Below are 18,921 nucleotides of genomic sequence, written 5' to 3'. Positions count from 1 at the left end.
TCAGAAACAAAACACCCAACATTGTTATCAAGTATTTAAACAAAACAGAAATAGCTAAAAGAATATAGTCCTCCCTGCCATACATCCCCTATTCCACACTGCAGCCCAGTCGGTGGCAGTAATGCACCTTTAAGTTGGTTTGCTGATTGCCAAAATACCCTAAAGAAGAAAACCCCCCAAAATACAAAGAAGTGACAAAATATGGAATAAAAATATTTGATGGGAAGAACATATCTTTTTATTTTTTTATTTTTCAAGAATTATCGCATTTTTCACAAATTGCTCCTGCCATTTTGCTGGTTTGTTTACATTCTAAGTGGAAATGATTTTGTCGGATGTTTTGTATAAAGATTTTATTGATCAAATTTGCAAAAAAATAAAAATAATGCTCTATTTCTCAAAATCCAGTGAATGTGGATAGAATAAAACAGTTATTCCACTCAATCTCATCATACATGGCTTATAGCCGAGTTGGCACTACGTGCCTCGTCGGCTATCAGCTCATGTACGACTCGATTTCGTGGAATAACTGTTAAATACACAGGGAAGCTAACACATGCTTCCTCTGAGACGTGAAATCAGGCAACCACATTTTTTTTCAAACTTGTTCATGCTGTGTCTCAGGACAACATAAGAGAAAAAAGTGCTACTTGCCTTCTTCCGCAGACATAAGCTCACACATGCCCAGGATTGGCTAGTGTCAATGTGATTGACAGGAGAGTGAGAGTAGTGTGATTACTGCTATCAAGAGAGCACAGCTTCCTTAAACACCCAGTCACAGGGATTCAAACTTGTGATCACACACTTTTTTTAGTGAACACTTTTTTGTTGTGTCTTTAGCACATGGTTCCTTGTAGTGCATGTATATCATGTGCAAGACTGTTATATCATACATTTATCTGGATGTATTAACAATATATGCAGTTAATATGCAAGTGAAACATCGTTTATGAACTCTTGATCTCTTCTTCTACTTCTCTTGTTGTCTCTATAGCAAGAGAAACGTTTGTTCACTAATTTCCACCGGCAACTCTTCTGCTGGATTGATAACTGGATTGAACTGAACATGGATGACATTCGCCGGATGGAGGAGGAGACCAGGAAGGAGCTGGATGAGGTGAGAGAGAGAATAAGAGCGAGAGAGAGAGGATGAATGTGTGTGAGGGAGAGAAATACATCATACACCATATCACTACTCTGCCATCTTTTTACATCTGTTGGATTATGATACTGATTTTTCGTCTTCATTACAGTGTCTTGCAAAAGTATTCATCCCCCTTGGTGTTTGTCTTGTTTTGTCGCATTCCAAGCTGGAATTAAAATGGATTTTTTGGGGGGGTTAGTAACATTTGATTTTCACAGCATGTCTACAACTTTAAAGGTTCAAATTGTTGTTTTATTGTGACACAAACAATAATTAAGATGAAGAAAAAAAAACAGAAATCTGGAGTGTGCATAAGTATTTAAACACCCCCCTCCTTGATGCAATTACAGCTGCAAGTCTCTTGGGGTATGTCTCTATTAGCTTAGCACATCGAGCCACTGGGATTTTTGCCCATTCCTCAAGGCAAAACTGCTCCAGCTCCTTCAAGTTAGATGGGTTGCGTTGGTGTACAGCAATCTTCAAGTTATGCCACAGATTTTCAATTGTATTGAGGTCTGGGCTTTGATTAGGTCATTCCAAGACATTTAAATGTTTCCCTTTAAACCATTCCAGTGTAGCTTTAGCAGTATGTTTAGGGTCACTGTCCTGCTGGAACATGAACCTTCATACCAGTCTCAAACCTCTGGCTGACTCAAACAAATTTTCCTCCAGAATTGCCCTGTATTTAGTGCCATCCATCTTTCCTTCAGTCTAGACCAGCTTTCCTGTCCATGCAGATGAAAAATATCCCCACAGCATGATGCTGCCACCACCATGCTTCACTGTAGGAATGGTGTTCTCAGGGTGTTGGGTTTGTGCCACACATGGCATTTCCCATGATGCCAAAAGTTCAGTTTTAATCTCATTTGACCAGAGAATCTTCTTCCATGTGTTTGGGGAGTCTGCCACATGCTGTTGAGCAAACTCCAAATTTGTTTTCTTAAGCAATGGCTTTTTTTCTGGCCACTCTTCCATAAAGCCCTACTCTGTGGCGTGTACGGCTTAAAGTGGTCCTAAGGATAGATACTCCTATCTCTGCTGTGGATCTTTGCAGCTCCTTCAGTGTTATCTTTGGTGTCTTTGTTGCATCTCTGATTAATGCCCTCCTTGCCCGGTCTGTGAGTTTTGGTAGGTGGCCTTCTCTTGTCAGGTTTGTAGTGGTGCCATATTTTTTCCATTTTGCTATAATGGATTTAATGGTGCTCCCTGGGATATTCAAATTTTGGGATATTTTTATAACTTAGCCCTGATCTATACCTCTTCACAACTTTGTCTCTGACCTGTTTGGAGTGCTCCTTGGTTTTCATGTTGCTTGCTTGGTTGTGTTGCAGAGTCAGGGTCCTTCCAGAACAGGTTGATTTTATACAGACATCATGTGACAGATCATGTGACACTTTGATTGCACACAGGTGGATTTTAATCAACTAAATTATGTGACTTATGAAGTGAATTGGTTAGACCAGCTCTTATTTAGCGCTTTCATACGAAAGGTGGTGAATACCTATGCACACTCCAGATTTCTGTTTTTTTTTTTTTATTTTAATGATTGTTTGCGTCACAATAAAACAACAATTTGCACCTTTAAAGTGGTAGGCATGTTGTGTAAATCAAATGGTGCTACCCCTCCAAAAATCCATTTTAATTACAGCTTGTAATGCAACAAAACAGGACAAACAGCAATGGGGATGAATACTTTTGCAAGACACTGTATGCGTATTCTTAACATGTAATGAACATGTTGTTAGCTTTTTTGTAATATGTTCTTATATATTTAATAAAATTTGTTTTTATAGGAAAAGGGAGTTAGTATGGCTAACTAGTATAGTTAGTTATTACGGCTCTAACTAACAAGTTCTGTGATGAAACATGAATAATGTGACTACTTATTGCAATACTCAAGTTTATTGGGCTGTGCCACCTTCTAACATGTGAACCCCAGTTAACCTGAAGCTTGCCTGCTAAATTATTCAGTGAAGCCGATAATGAGGCACAGAGTGGAAGGACAAAAGCAGCAGCCAAGCAGAGCAGGACACAGATAAACTAGTCAGACCTTCTCCTCACATTTTCACAACTGTCAATAAAAATTCTCTGTATCTCCTCTGGCTCTGTAAATATTCATTAATTTGTTCATCTTCAGTTACTGTTTTATCCTGCTCAGGGTCACCATGGATCTCAGGAACATTGCAGGGTGCAATACACACATGTTCACACATTTATTCACACTTATGGGTAATTTAGGCAAACCCATTCACCTACCCTACACACTGACAGTAACCCAAGCTCAAGACTGAATCACCTGCTACACCAGTGTGCCACCCCATCACTGTACATAGTTACTTAAATTTTAAAAAATAAACCAAAAAAAAAAAGCTTTTCCATTCGTATACCCTGCTCATATAACTTCATGGGACATCTGAATGTTGACAAAGGAAAAGACCAGGTTTGTCACTGTTGTTTACCCTTCATCTACTCAGAAACCTTCTAGCCTCGGTATACGTAATGCAGAGATGATCATCTTGTGGTTTCGGTGAATAATATGGTGTAATTGCAGAAAAGATGAACAGCAGATGTTGTGTGAAGGCTTTACTCACTGTATCGTGCACATGGCAGCTGGGTGAAATCTGCAAATGAACACATTATATGACAAAGCATGTGATTGGAGTGTTTATATGTGACAGCCAAAACAAAACTGCAAGAGATTATGTAAGCTTTTAAAGTGACACAGGTTGATGTATTAAAAAGATGAATAGTACCCTGTGGAGCTAGAATAATCCCTAGATACTTGAATCACATGCTGTATTTCCCGCTGCCTCATGCCTGTGAAGGAGAATGAGCTGGAAAAACATTGCACACTAATGTTTACACTTGGGTACAGAAATGGCTGAAGTTTATCCTCATTATAATATTATAAAGAGTGAGGTCGCAATAAAGAGTGAGGTTGCAACAAACATAGCAGAACCGGCAACCTGCGACACAGAAGCGAGCGCTCAAGAGCCTTCAAGCTCACTGTCGCATTTAGATTTGGAATATTTCAATCCTTGATTTTTATTTTTATAAAAATATTTTTCTAAATATTTCAATTTATCTCGATTTAGGAGTCTTCGTTCAATCTGGGTGATCTGCCACGTTTGCTGTGGCTCCGTGGTCACGATCTCTGACCTCACGTGACTTTTCCAAACTGGCTGCCAAGCGGTTTGTAAAAAGACTAACACGTGGTTCGGACGCCCTGCATCCATCCATTATCTGCAACCACTTATCCTGTGCAGGATCAAGGGCAAGCTGGAGCCTATCCCAGTTGACTATGGGCGAGAGGTGGGGTACACCCTGGACAAGTCGCCAGGTCATCACAGGGCTGACACACAGAGACAAACAGCCATTCACACCTACAGTATGGTCAATTTAGAGCCACCAATTAACCTAACCTGCATGTCTTTGGACTGTGGGGGAAACTGGAGCACCGGGAGGAAACCCACGCAGACATGGGGAGAACATGCAAACTTCACACAGAAAAGCCCCCATCGGCCACTGGGCTCGAACCCAGAACCTTCTTGCTGCGAGGCGACAGTGCTAACCACTACACCACCATGCTGTCCTGATGCCCCACATTAGGAAATACTGAATACTGTACTGAAACAAGATAATGCATACCAGGTATGGGGATGGATATCAATTCAAACAATTCAGAAAGGGGAGTGGATTAAATTATTCCTGAACAAGCACATCGACCTGTGTCACTTTAATCTTGAGAAGTTGGTTTCAGCTTCCACAACCCTCACAAAATGAATTTCTGTGAAAATATACTGAGACTTTTATTCTGCCATTTGCACACTGGTTAGTTTTATGAGTAATTTTTGTTTACTTGTTACATTCAATTACAATCAAATTAATTTGAGTAAAGTGGACTTAAAGGTGCGGCATGGTGGTGTAGTGGTTAGCACTCCTGCCTCACAGCAAGAAGATCCTGGGTTCGAGCCCAGTGGCTGATGAGGGCCTTTCTGTGTGGAGTTTGCATGTTCTCCCTGTGTCTGTGTGGGTTTCCTCCGGATGCTCCGGTTTCCCCCACAGTCCAAAGACATGCAGGTTAGGTTAATTGGTGGCTCTAAATTGACTGTAGGTGTGAGTGTGAATGGTTGTTTGTCTCTATGTGTCAGCCCTGCGATGACCTAGCCGCACTTGTCCAGGGTGTACCCTGCCTCTTGCCCATAGTCAGCTGGGAGAGGCTCCTGCGACCCTGTACAGGATAAGCGGCTACAGATAATGGATGGATGGATGGATTTGAAGGCTTTCCTATAAAAACAGTTTTAAACCTTTGCAAAAATGTATGGTGAGATTATTGTATACATCACAGAAAAACAGAGGAATAGTTTACTTAGCATGCAATCTACTTCTCTTTAATTATACTTACAAATGGGTAGCATAGTATAGCAAATTTAAACTGTTTTAGGAATTGCATGACTACTATACGGAAGAGCGATAGTTCCATTAAGAAATAAATTTTTTTTAAATCTCTGAGAAAAAAACTCAGAATTTTCGAGATTAAAGTCAGAAATTTCGAGAAAAAAGTCAAAAATTGAGAAACAATCTCAACTTTTGAGAAAAAAAATCAGTTTTCAAGAAAAAAGTTGAAATTTTTGAGAAAAAAAGTAGAAATTTTCGTGGAAAAAAGTCAAAAATTTTGAGAAAAAAGTCAAAATTGTCAAAAGTTTTGAGAAAATAAACTCGAAATTTTCGAGAAAAAAGTCACAAATTTAGGCTACCAGGAAGTACCAGGTCATTCAGAGCTGACGGAGACTTAGTCTGCTACTACTGTGTTTAGTGCTGCTGAAATGGACGACTTAATCAAATGTTATTTCGGGATTGGGTTTAATAACAAAGAGATCCTTGCAGTCTTGGCACAGAATCACAATATTGTGATTTCTATCCGGACTTTGAAGAGGCGGTGTCGTGAACTTGGTCTTTTCAGGAGGCGAAATCAGTCAGACATTGACAATGTGATAGCCTTCACATCACCAACCGACTTCCTGTACCCCGGTTGTCACAACTCTGAATTCCATGGCTCTGGTCTCAGCCATTCATGTCTACCAGCCGCGAGTGAGTGTCACTTCCGTATGGAAGCCCGCCTTCTACAGATTTCTGACTTTTTTTTTTCTTGAAAATTTTGACTTTTTTCTCGAAACTTTTGACTTTTTTCCTCGAAAATTTTGACTTTAATCTCAAAAATTCTGAGTTTTTTTCTCGGAAGTTTCCAAATAAAATATAAAACCCTGGCCCTATTGCTCTGCCGTACTACTAACTTTTTCTAGTCAACCAGCAATTTAAAAACAAGTCATCTTTTCCTGACAGCAAAGCTTTAAAGCAAAAACTGTTTAAGGACATCTCCATTTTTAGGCTGTTTTTCTTTGTCCAACAACAATGACAACAACAAAAAATGTGTCAAACCACACTGCAGTTAACTACGGCAGAGCAATAGGGCCAGGGTTTTATATTTTATTTGGAAACTTCTGAGAAAAAAACTCAGAATTTTTGAGATTAAAGTCAAAATTTTCGAGGAAAAAAGTCAAAAGTTCCAAGAAAAAAGTCGAAATTTTCGAGAAAAAAAAAAGCCAGAAATCTGTAGAAGGTGGGCTTCCATACAGAAGTGACACTCACTCGCGGCCGGTAGACATGAATGGCTGAGACCAGAGCCATGGAATTCAGAGTTGTGACAACCGGGGTACAGGAAGTCGGTTGGTGATGTGAAGGCTATCACATTGTCAATGTCCGACTGATTTCGCCTCCTGAAAAGACCAAGTTCACGACACCACCTCTTCAAAGTCCAGATAGAAATCACAATATTGTGATTCTGTGCCAAGACTGCAAGGATCTCTTTGTTATTAAACCCAATCCCGAAATAACATTTGATTAAGTCGTCCATTTCAGCAGCACTAAACACAGTAGTAGCAGACTATGTCTCCGTCAGCTCTGAATGACCTGGTACTTCCTGGTAGCCTAAATTTGTGACTTTTTTCTCGAAAATTTCGAGTTAATTTTCTCAAAACTTTTGACAAATTTTGACTTTTTTCTTAAATTTCAACTTTTTTCTCAATTTTCGACTTTTTTCCGCAAAAATTTAGACTTTTTTCTCAATTTTTTACTTTTTTTCTCAAAAGTTGAGATTGTTTCTCAATTTTTGATTTTTTTCTCGAAATTTCTGACTTTAATCTCGAAAATTGAGTTTTTTTTCTCAGAAATAAAAAAATATATATGTATTTCTTAGTGGAACTATCGCTCTTCCGTACTTAACGCCTTCGGACATAATGTGTACAGTTGTACACATGAAGTTCTATAGCATGAAGTTCCATAGCATTTTTCCTTGTGTCCAAAGGGGTTAAGAGCCATACACAGGCTACAAATTACAGTACCAGACAAAAGTTTGGACACCCCTACTCATTCATAGGTTTTTCTGTATTTTGACTGTTTTCTACATTGTAGAACAATACTGAAAACATCAAAACTATGAAATAACATTTGGAACATATATGGAATTATGTGGTAAACAAAAAAGTGTGGGTGACACGGTGGTATAGTGGTTAGCACTGTCGCCTCACAGCAAGAAGGTCTGGGTTCGAGCCCCGTGGCCGGCGAGGGCCTTTCTGTGCGGAGTTTGCATGTTCTCCCTGTGTCCGCATGGGTTTCCTCCGGGTGCTCCGGTTTCCCCCACAGTCCAAAGACATGCAGGTTAGGTTAACTGGTGACTCTAAATTGACTGTAGGTGTGAGTGTGAATGGTTGTCTATGTGTCAGCCCTGTGATGACCTGGCGACTTGTCCAGGGTGTACCCCGCCTTTCACCCGTAGTCAGCTGGGATAGGCTCCAGCTTGCCTGCGACCCTGTAGAACAGGATAAAGCGGCTAGAGATAATGAGATGAGATGAGACAAAAAAGTGTTAAAAGTTTCATATTTTAGATTCTTCACAGTAGCCACCATTTACAGGTACCTTGATGATGCTTTGCGCACTATTGGCATTATCTTAAGCAGCTTCATGAGGTAGTAACCTAGAATGCGTTTCAATTAACAGGTGCCTCATCAAAAGTTAATTAGTGCAATTTCTTGCCTTCTTAATGTGTTTGAGATCAAACACTAAATAGTAAATAATAACAACAATACAGTAAATAGCCCTATTCCTTTGCTTGCTTAAGGCAGTCTGTCGTTGCCAACGATGACGTCACTCCTGTGTGTCCGCATGTGTCCTGCTGTGGCTGATTAGACCAATTCTTGATTTGCATGTCCGTCCGCAGATGCCGCATGTGTGTTCACCTATGCTATTCGGGGGCTGATGTCGCCGTCTTCTTCTCTCCTTGCGCTGCTGATTGTAGCCGGATGTAAATGTGGCAGTTCCTGCAGCGCATTCCTGATGCCACCTGCTTCTGTTCGCAGTAATTTCCTCTAGGCGCTGAGGCTGCATGCCACATTTTTTAAGGTTTGCCTTCAGGTTGTCCTTGAAGCATTTGTGTTGCCCTCCAACAGTTCGTTTGCCATTGGAGAGTTCCCCATACAGCATGTGTCTCGGCAGGCAGTTGCTGGGCATGCGAATGATGTGGCCAACCCATCTGAGCTGCCTCTGGAGGAGCAGTGTTTCCAGTGGCTTGATGTCAGCCCTGTGGCGAATCTCGGCATGTGGAACCTTGTGCCACCACTTTAATTCAAATATTCTTTGGAGACATCTCGTGTGGAACTGCTCGAGCATGCGGATGTGCTGCCTGTATGATGTCCAGGTCTCGCTAGCATATAGCAGGATTGACAGGCAGATGACTCTGTACACTGTGACTTTTGTTTTGATTGTAAGGTCTTTCTTGAGGAATACCCTGCCCGCAAGTTTCCCAAAGGATGAGGAGGCAAGGCCGATGCGCCTCTGCACCTCATCTGTGATGTCACCTGTGATGCTGAGCACTGATCCTAAGTAGGTAAATACTGGAACGTTCTTTAACACTGTGTCTTTGATGGAGAATGTGGCAGGCTCTGTGCCTGGCTGACCCTGATCCATAGCTTCGGTCTTGTCGCAGTTAATGAGAAGACCAGCTCGTGTGTAAGTGTTGTCCAGTGTGTTTAGGTTTCTCTGAAGCCCTGTGGCTGTGGGGCCGGCAACGGCAGCAGCATCTGCGTATTGTAACTCCAGTATGTCCTCATGTGTGACCCTCGTGTGAGCTTTCAGCCTGCGCAGGTTGAACAGGTTGCCATCCAGCTGGCATGTGAGAGAGATACAGTCCTCCGGCTTAATCCACTGCTTAGCTGCCAGCATCACAGCGGCGAGGAACAGGTTGAAGATCACTGGAGTGATAACACACCCTTGTCTAACACCTGTGCAGACTTGGAAGGGGTCAGACTTGCTCCCACTGCCCATGACCCTTACCATGGCTCCTTCATGCAGACCTTTGAGAACTGTCAGGAACTTGTCAGGGCAGCCAAATCTCTTGAGCACTTCCCACAGTAGTGGCCTGTTCACTGTGTCAAATGCCTTGGTTAAGTCGATAAAGACTATGTAGAGATCTTGGTGCTGCTTCCTGCACTTCTCCTGTACCTGTCTGAGTACGAAGATCATGTCGACGGTGCTGCGATCCTTTCTGAAGCCACACTGACTTTCAGGGAGGACCTCTTCTGCCACGACCTTGATGAGTCTCAGAAGCATGATCCTTGTGAGCACTTTGCCCGCACTCGACAAGAGTGAAATGCCATGACTGTTGCTACAGGTTGCTCTGTCTCCCTTCTTCTTGTAGATACTGACAAGGTCTGCATCTTTCCATTGCTGTGGGACACAACCTGAGGTCCAGCAAGCAACAACGAAGGAGTGTAGACAGTGAGCAACTGCTTCGTCACCGTACTGAAGAATTTCACCAGGTACCTCATCAGGACCTGCTGCCTTGTTGTTTTTGAGGGAGTTCACTGATGATCGCACCTCTTCAAGTGTAGGAAGATCATCTAGGCTTTCCATTACTGGAAGCTTTGGGACATCTTCCAGGACACTGTCATCGACTTCTGTGTGTCTGTTTAGGAGTTGTCTGTAGTGTTCTGCCCAGCGGGCCAGGATGGCGGATTTCTCGGTTATGAGAGTTGTTCCATCTGCGCTTCAGACAGGGAAGTGTGTGCCTCGTCTCAGCCCATATGCAGCCTTGAGAGCACAGTAGAATTGTTGCTGGTTGCCTTTGTCCGCGTAGCCCTGTATTTCTGTGGCAAGGCGGGTCCACCATTTGTTTTTCATTTTCCTTATTTCTCGCTGTACGTGGGACCGTACTTCAGCTAGCCTGGCTCTGTTGGCTGGAGATGGGTTCCTGAGGACGGTGGTGTGAGTGGTGTATTGCTCCATTAGGAGGATATGTATGTCCTCCCTTTATCCATCAAACCAGTCTCTATTCCGTCTAGTAGTGGTGCCGAGTACTTGGCATGAGGTGGTGTTGAGGGTGCTGGCCACTGCATCCCAGGCAGTTTTCAGCAGCTCTGTGTCGAAGGATGTGTCTTCCAGCACTTGGGTAAGACGGCTGGCCAATGCCATTTGCAGTTCTTCTCTTTTGCCACTGTCTTCTAAGGCCTTTATGTTGTTTTCCAGCATGTGCCTTCTTGCGTATATGTTTCTTGATGTTTAGTCCAAGTTTTGTGCGTATCATTCTGTGGTCAGTCCATCCTTGTGCTCCTCTCATTACTCGTGTGATTTTAATGTCTTTCCGGTCACATTGTCGGACTAGGACGTAGTCCAGCATGTGCCATCTCTTTGACCTGGGGTGCATCCAAGTGGTCTTGTGCATTGTACGCAGCTGAAACAACGTGTTTGTAATCACAAGGGCGTGCTCAGCGCAGAAGGAGAGGAGACGCAACCCATTGTCGTTGCACTTGCCTACTCCGTGGACTCCCAGTCCTCCCTGCCACAGATGGTGACTGTTGCCAACGTGGGCGTTGAAGTCCCAAAGTATGGCCAGTTTGTCTGCATGTGGAACTGCTCTTACAGCTGAGTTTAAGGACTCGTAGAATTGATCTTTGTCAGCTTCGCTGGCAACGAGTGTGGGTGTGTATGTGCTGATGATTGACAAGTGCCGATTGTTCTGTAGTGGGATGCGCCATGTCATTATCCTCTCACTAATTCCTTGTGGGTCTTCCTTTGCAGCTTTTAGGCGCTCTGTCCATATTGCAAAGCCCACTCCATACAGCCTTCTTTCACCTTCAGGGAGGCCTTTCCAAAAGAAGGTGTAACCTTCACCTTCTTCTACCAGCGAGTTCTCCTCTGCTAGGCGTGTCTCAGAGAGTGCAGCTATATCAATGTTGTATCTGCCAAGCTCGGCTGCAATCAGTGCAGTGCGTCTCTCAGGGCATTCAGATTGGTCTGTGTCCAATAGTGTTCTGACATTCCAACTTGCAAGGGTTAAGTTTATTCTCTTTTGGTTGTTTCGGCCGCAAAAGTGAGACGCCATGGCAGGTACGGCTGCCTGCCTATGGTTTGTTGGAGCGAACAATGTTTAGGCCACCTTTTCTAGGCCCTCCCCCAGCTTTGGGGTGGGCAGTGTGGACCCTGAAAAAGGGCTGCCCAGACACTTCGGGCGCTGCCTTTGGAGGCTGTCGCTCCTCTCCCAGCCAGCCAACGACCATCATCACCGAAGCCGCTGCATGTGCAGGGTAGGAACTGGGAGCTTCCAGTGGCATCCTCACCTGCTCCTGTCACTCCGTCCCTGTCACCGTGGGACTTGTAGAGATACTTCTGTGACACACTGACAATAGGAGTGAAGCATGTGCTTGGGAAGTTTTAAGTGTAGAGGGGGCATACGGGCCCAATCCACTGGCTTGGCCACCCTGGCAAGTGCTCCAGTGGCAGGGAAAACTGAGACGACTGGCTTGCCAGGGGGTTGCAGAGTGTCTGCGGTAATAGTCGACCGCTGCGCTGACACCCAAGCACTTGCTCTGGGGGGGGGTAAGGGTAGGAGGTAAGGGTAAAGGGGTGAAAGGGGTAGGGGGTACGGGGGAAATGCGGGGTATGGGGGGGTACTGCCTTTCGTCTGACCTCTCACCTGTAACCTGCCCGGCATGGTTGAACCTGCCGGAGGCCTATATTTGACCCCCGCCGGTATAGCCCACAGGCTGCTTGAGGCACTCAAGCCTCCCCACCATGGCAATGTAGCAGTGCGGGGGAGGAGCCCTATCCCACAACTGTAGTAATACATATTATGTCATGAGCTGCTCAACTGAGTAAAGTGAAATGACATCCATTATTACTTCTCATCTCATCTCTAGCCGCTTTATCCTGTTCTACAGGGTCGCAGGCAAGCTGGAGCCTATCCCAGCTGCCTACGGGCGAAAGGCGGGGTACACCCTGGACAAGTCGCCAGGTCATCACAGGGCTGACACATAGACACAGACAACCATTCACACTCACATTCACACCTACGGTCAATTTAGAGTCACCAGTTAACCTAACCTGCATGTCTTTGGACTGTGGGGGAAACCGGAGCACCCGGAGGAAACCCACGCGAACACAGGGAGAACATGCAAACTCCGCACAGAAAGGCCCTCACCGCCCACGGGGCTTGAACCCGGACCTTCTTGCTGTGAGGCGACAGCACTAACCACTACACCACCGTGCCGCCCCTCCATTATTACTTAAAGACATGAAATGTCTTTTAATTAAGAAAAATAAAGAAAACCAAACTTTTGACTGGAACTATACATTTCCAGCTTCACTGCTTTTTTTTTCAGGCCACACTGTGAATAACAAAATAAACTGATGTAATAAATGTGAAAAATGTTGTGAGAGCATGAAAGGCAGATGTTCCTTATAGCTTAATGATAGGTGGATAAAAGGTCTGCCAGAAGGAGCGTCTGTGATGTTTGTCCATCATATTCAACTTTGCATACGAAAATAAGCTGGCATGCGGTGCTGCTCTGACTCGAAACTAGCTGAGTGGGATTAGACAGTAATATGCAACCCACGGCTCCAAAAGTGCTCTTTCACACAGCACTGGTCACAATAAAATTCACTCTGCCAGAGTGCAAGGATTTTATTTACATTTTATTTCGCTTTAAAAAGGAGAACAAAAAATAAATGGGGACGAACTTGTCCAGGAGTGGACAAGAGTGGGATGAAAAAACAGCCTTGTGCACACCTCTGCACTTCACGCAAAGTGATGTCAAATTGTTAATGGTCCATGAAAGCAAAAGAAAAAAAAGAAAAAAACTTTTCAAAGCATCTTATGCATTTGCCTTTTGAATAGGCTTTATCTAGTATAAAATATTTTCAGTCTAATAACTGCTGTTCAGATTTTTGAAGTGTAGGTCATAAAAATAATTTTCCCTGACACCCAGGTATTTTTTTGTTTAGTGAATCGAAAACTACTGAATTCGAATCACATACTTCAAATAGAACAATTAATGAATTTAGGGCCACGTGACCCTGAATTCTCCGCTATTTTTTTCCTGCTTCACCATGATCCCATTCAAGACACTACATTATGCATCACGTGGTGGACTTTCCCCATTCGTGCAAGGTATTGTGGGATACAAATTTGAAACAGGAGAGAAAAATGGAGGACGTGAGTGTGCAAACGAAAGACCGACTACAGTAACGGAAAGGGAGAAGAAAAGATGTTATGTTGCAAAGGAAAGGAAACAGAGGACCAAACTAATAAATATCGGTGGTCAGCGAGCACCTCAGTGTGATCAGCTGTTTGTTTAGTGACAGAATGATGTAACTGTCAGTGCACGGTCAAAAGTAAACCTGTAGATGGTAATCTGCTCATGCGCACACGGACTTCCTCTGTCAGCTTGACTGTGCGAAGCGAGTGATTTCATGCACATTATTTGCTAGGGAATCCCCTCAAATGAAATAGCTTCCCAGTCACAGAATGGCCTTTTTTTAAGATCTCATCTCATCTCATTATCTCTAGCCGCTTTATCCTGTTCTCCAGGGTCGCAGGCAAGCTGGAGCCTATCCCAGCTGACTACGGGCGAAAGGCGGGGTACACCCTGGACAAGTCGCCAGGTCATCACAGGGCTGACACATAGACACAGACAACCATTCACACTCACATTCACACCTACAGTCAATTTAGAGTCACCAGTTAACCTAACCTGCATGTCTTTGGACTGTGGGGGAAACCGGAGCACCCGGAGGAAACCCACGCGGACACGGGGAGAACATGCAAACTCCACACAGAAAGGCCCTCACCGGCCACGGGGCTCGAACCCAGACCTTCTTGCTGTAAGGCGACAGTGCTAACCACTACACCACCGTGCCGCCCCCTTTTTTAAGATATTACAGAAATAAACATATATTACAATGACCAAATTTCAGAGGGAACTAAATTTCACCAATTTTATGAACTCGAAAAGCAGTCTAGCTTTGACCTTTTTTCCACCATCCCTGACTAGTCATCTCCCCACAACTGTCATGAGTGGATGTTTTGGTTGATTAGTTTATGCATTGCCTGTATATATGTAATTATTCTATCCACATTCACTGGATATGAGCAATTGCATGCTCTAATTAGCTATTCTACTACAAGGCTATCAGCTCATATACCATAAGTAGAAAAAAAACAAAATGGTGGCGCATGTTGCTGAACCAACCAAGGATGATATAAAAACTCTACTTGAAAACAAAACCCCCCAAAAATACAAAAGAAAAAAGCAACAAAATATGGAGTAAAAGTATTTGATGGTAAGAACGTATCTTTTTTTTTTATTTTTCAAGAATTATTATTATTGCATTTTTCACAAATTACTCCCATCATTTTGCTGGTTTGTTTGCATTTTAAGCGGACATGATTTTGGTCAGACGTTTTGTAGTAAGTTTTTATTTATCAAATTTGCAAAAAATAAAAATGCTCTCTTTCTCAAAATCCAGTGACTGTGGATAGAATAAAACAGTTATTCCACTCAATCTCATAGTACATGGCTTATAGCCAACTCAGTGCTATGCGCCTTATCGGCTATCAGCTCATGTACGACTTGATTTCGTGGAATAACTGTTAAGTTTATATTATACTAAGTGTGTACTAAGTGGTGCTTTTTTCAGTAAATGGGTAAACTTCAAGTTGTATACTTGAATATGCTGTTTCACAATATCTCTTGTTTTCTCTTCATCTCTCTTCATACTTGTCATTAATGTTGCAAGCATATTGGGAACACTATGAGTAGAAACGATGTGGATTTTGAGTAAGAAAAAAAATCCCAGCTCGCTTTACCAATTACTTATAGATGAAGTTACTAAAAAGAAGAATAACAAACTTTCTCTTTCTTTCTGTTGTTCCCTTTCTCAGATGAGAGTGAAGGACCCTGTAAAAGGGATGGTGGCTCTCGAAGACTGAATCTCCTGTATATAGATGGAGAGTGCTGCTGTTTATATCAGTGTGTAACAGAGGTGCCGGCTGTATGGCCGTATTGTGAAATTATAACCTTCCCCTATCGCCATTTGTTAGGAAAAGTTCCCTCGAAATATACATCATAAATGACTTAATTCTACTTAATTACTGGCCTCATGTTACACAGTTGTGAGTTTTTAAATTCCTTATCCTCTCTTTCACCTCCTACTTCTTGATAAATAATATAATCTAAGTTACAATCCCTCTCATTATTTCTCTTTATCACTCACTTATGTAATACTAGACACCAGCTGCATCAATTTTCAAACAAGGTGGATGATAATTCATAAATGAAAATACAAATTCTGCTCCTCTGACCAGGCTGATAATAGACACACACAAGATAAATAGCACTTATAAATAACAAAATAATCATTTCCCATGCACCATCATGAAAATTGACATAACTGACACACCACAGAGAGACATTTACGAGAAGATAATTCATATGTCCAGATCAGATGGTGGTTCTGTATATATTCCCTACGTATTAAGAGGTGAATTATTCTCAGAGCTGTATAAGCAGTTTTTCCGGTAATTACTCTTAGTAGCGAATCTTAGATGTGTTTTGCGGACCAAGCTGACTCTCCTCAGTGTTCTGTTTTGACCCTCTTGTGATTGTCCTTATTGTTCATTTTCAATCTTATTATCTTCATCTCATCTTCCCCACTGAAGCGAGAGCTCATTTGAAAAGCGGGCCTCCAGAATGACAGGTGCTCATTTGTGTATTCAGAGGTTGAGACAGGGTGTCAGACTACTATATTAAATAACTTATTATTCATCATAAGGCAAAGATAGTCAGTAAAATAAGAACATTGCACTGATTGATCTGTGCCTTCTTGAGCTTCAGAAGTCCATACGAGTTTACTAGCACATCCTTTTCTCTCACAGAGCAACTTTTGATCAGTATCTTGTGCTTCTCCTTCTCTATGGATCATTCAGGATGTTTCACAACCTTGTTTTGTCTGCTGTATACATAATTTGTGCTGGGTCATGCTCCTGTGCTCCATTTCTGTCGTCATTAAGTCCTCTATTTCCTTTTTTCCCCCTTTGTCAGTATGTAAGAGGGGGCACAAGAGGGTTACAGAAACGAGTAAAATACGTGTATGTGTCTGTGTGTGCATGCAAATTTTATGCTCCACTGTACATGACTCAAGCATCTAGTGTCCAGCTATTTCTTGTTGAGACGACTCCACAGATCAGCAAAGCATGCCAGACTTTAACAGCACACAGGGAAAACATCTGTTTGTGTATTTTTTTCATTTCTGCCTTTTCATTGCTGTATACTAAATTACTCTGAGAAGGTGGAAGACTCTGTTAAAGATAGCAAAGGTTTGTTGTCTGCATTTGGCTCATTCTCACACTTCTAACTGATAAAAGGAAACTTTTATCCAGGTTTTAGCAATAATTCTCACATTAACATCTGTAAAACACATCTCTGTGTCTTTAAGTGATTAAGTTATGCTGTTCCCAGGATATTGCTAAGGGTCAGCACTCGAGTGGATTCAGGAAACAAGGATTAATTTGAGTATGTTTGTCTGACTGCATTTTCTATATATAACAGTGTGTGTGTGTGTGTGTGTATGAGAACTTATGTTATCAGTGTTTGAGGGATGTTTAAGATATGGATGGACTGAGAGTCACACTCTCATCCATGTAGCTGAGTTTCACATTCAACGCTGTAAAATACCATTAGCAATACTCTATCACTGCGTCAGCCTGAAGAACCCTATCGTGGAGCTGTTTGGATGTATGTATTGAATTGTACATAGTATATAAATACATGTAGATGAATAGACACACACATACATATATGTCAGACTGTCCTGCCAAGCCATCAGCACTCGTCTTAACCTTGCATACTGTGGTTGCAGGATGGTGTATTTTAAGGAAAAACCCTAATGCTGCTGTAGCGCCATCAAAGTCAATCTGAATTGCAGTAAACACACTGATTTGCTCTTTGCACAGCTGAATGCTGTTCAGTACTGTTTTTTTTTTTTTCAGGATGAACAGCTAGAATGAGAATCAGTACTGAACCATTCTGTTCTGCTCTTGAAATCATAGAATTGAATAAATTGTTAATATAATGGCCTCTCAGTGTTCTCAGACACGACCTCTTTGGCAGGATAGTGTTGAAAAATATATATTTTTGTTCCCTATTTTTGTCGTACGTGCAGTATGTTATCAGTCTTCGAGCTTTGCTGCTGCCTATTCTAACAGGTGAGGTCTTTCAGAGATGTCACCACCACTTTTTACTGATCTCAGAGCAGTTTTGCCATTTCTTCGTTATACTTTAAAAAGAGTGATTCAAGTGAGCGGGGCGGCACGGTGGTGTAGTGGTTAGTGCTGTCACCTCACAGCAAGAAGGTCTGGGTTTGAGCCCCATGGCCGGCGAGGGCCTTTCTGTGCGGAGTTTGCATGTTCTCCCTGTGTCCGGCTGGGTTTCCTCCGGGTGCTCTGGTTTCCCCCACAGTCCAAAGACATGCAGGTTAGGTTAACTTGTGAATCTAAATTGACAGTAGGTGTGAATGTGAGTGTGAATGGTTGTCTGTGTCTATATGTCAGCCCTGTGATGACCTGGCGACTTGTCCAGGGTGTACCCCGCCTTTCGCCCGTAGTCAGCTGGGATAGGCTCCAGCTTGCCTGCGACCCTGTAGAACAGGATAAAGTGGCTACAGATAATGAGATGAGATGAGATGAGATTCAAGTGAGAGAAACTGGTCTTTGATCAGTACAGGGCAGCTTCTATCCAGGACATTTGTAATAAAAAGGAGTGTCTGAATAAGAAGTGGCTTAAAAGCAGAATATCAAATGATCTGATTCCTCACCTGTACAGGAAGCAGATCGCTGTACAAACAGATTATCATATAGCTATGATGTTATTACAGTTCTCGTTTTGGCGTCAGGTTTACAAATCAGTTATTTCAGAACTAGAAATAGTTCATTTTTAAAATGTTTTTGTTCAATGTTGCTCCCTTTCTTGTCATCTGTTTTAGTTTCTTTTACTGTGAATTTGTGCCTTTTGTCATTTTATCTTCTGAACTACATGGAGATGTGAATAAAATAAATATGGAAAAAAAAGAAAATGTGGTAGTCCTGAATTTTAATGATTGTGAATTTCAACACAATTCAGTTTGTTCCATTTTATATACTCTTGTTAACTTCATGATCTTGATGATGTCACTGATTTTTCCCCCCATTATGGACAATCTGAACTTGGGGACAACAAGGAATTCAGTGTCAGAGTACTTGAGTGTTTTATTCAGGAGTCTCTCTCTCTCTCTGGCCATCCTCATGTTTGAGGGTTGGCAATCCTGGGAGACGCACATGTACTCCTCCAATCCTACCTGCCTTATGCCAAGGCAGAGCACACGGCACTGGTCAGGTCCGTCCAGTCTTGAAT

The 18,921-nt window shown here is 42.5% G+C and overlaps 1 protein-coding gene across 1 annotated transcript in view; it reads left to right on the top strand.

Annotated features, from left to right (window-relative positions):
• pitpnab (phosphatidylinositol transfer protein, alpha b) overlaps positions 1–18,531 on the top strand; it is a 74,741-nt gene extending 56,210 nt beyond the window's left edge. Inside the window, exons 10-11 of the mRNA XM_060908148.1 lie at positions 995–1,117; positions 15,417–18,531. Coding sequence (XP_060764131.1) covers positions 995–1,117; positions 15,417–15,464 — 171 coding nt within the window. The 3' untranslated portion in view covers positions 15,465–18,531. The remainder of the gene's footprint in view (positions 1–994; positions 1,118–15,416) is intronic.
• The last annotated feature ends 390 nt before the right edge of the window (positions 18,532–18,921 follow it).

Source organism: Neoarius graeffei, chromosome 25 (genome assembly GCF_027579695.1).
Source record: "Neoarius graeffei isolate fNeoGra1 chromosome 25, fNeoGra1.pri, whole genome shotgun sequence".
Lineage (NCBI taxonomy): Eukaryota > Metazoa > Chordata > Actinopteri > Siluriformes > Ariidae > Neoarius > Neoarius graeffei.
The sequence above is the reverse complement of the archived record's forward strand: the minus strand, read 5'-3'. Positions and strand labels throughout refer to the sequence as shown.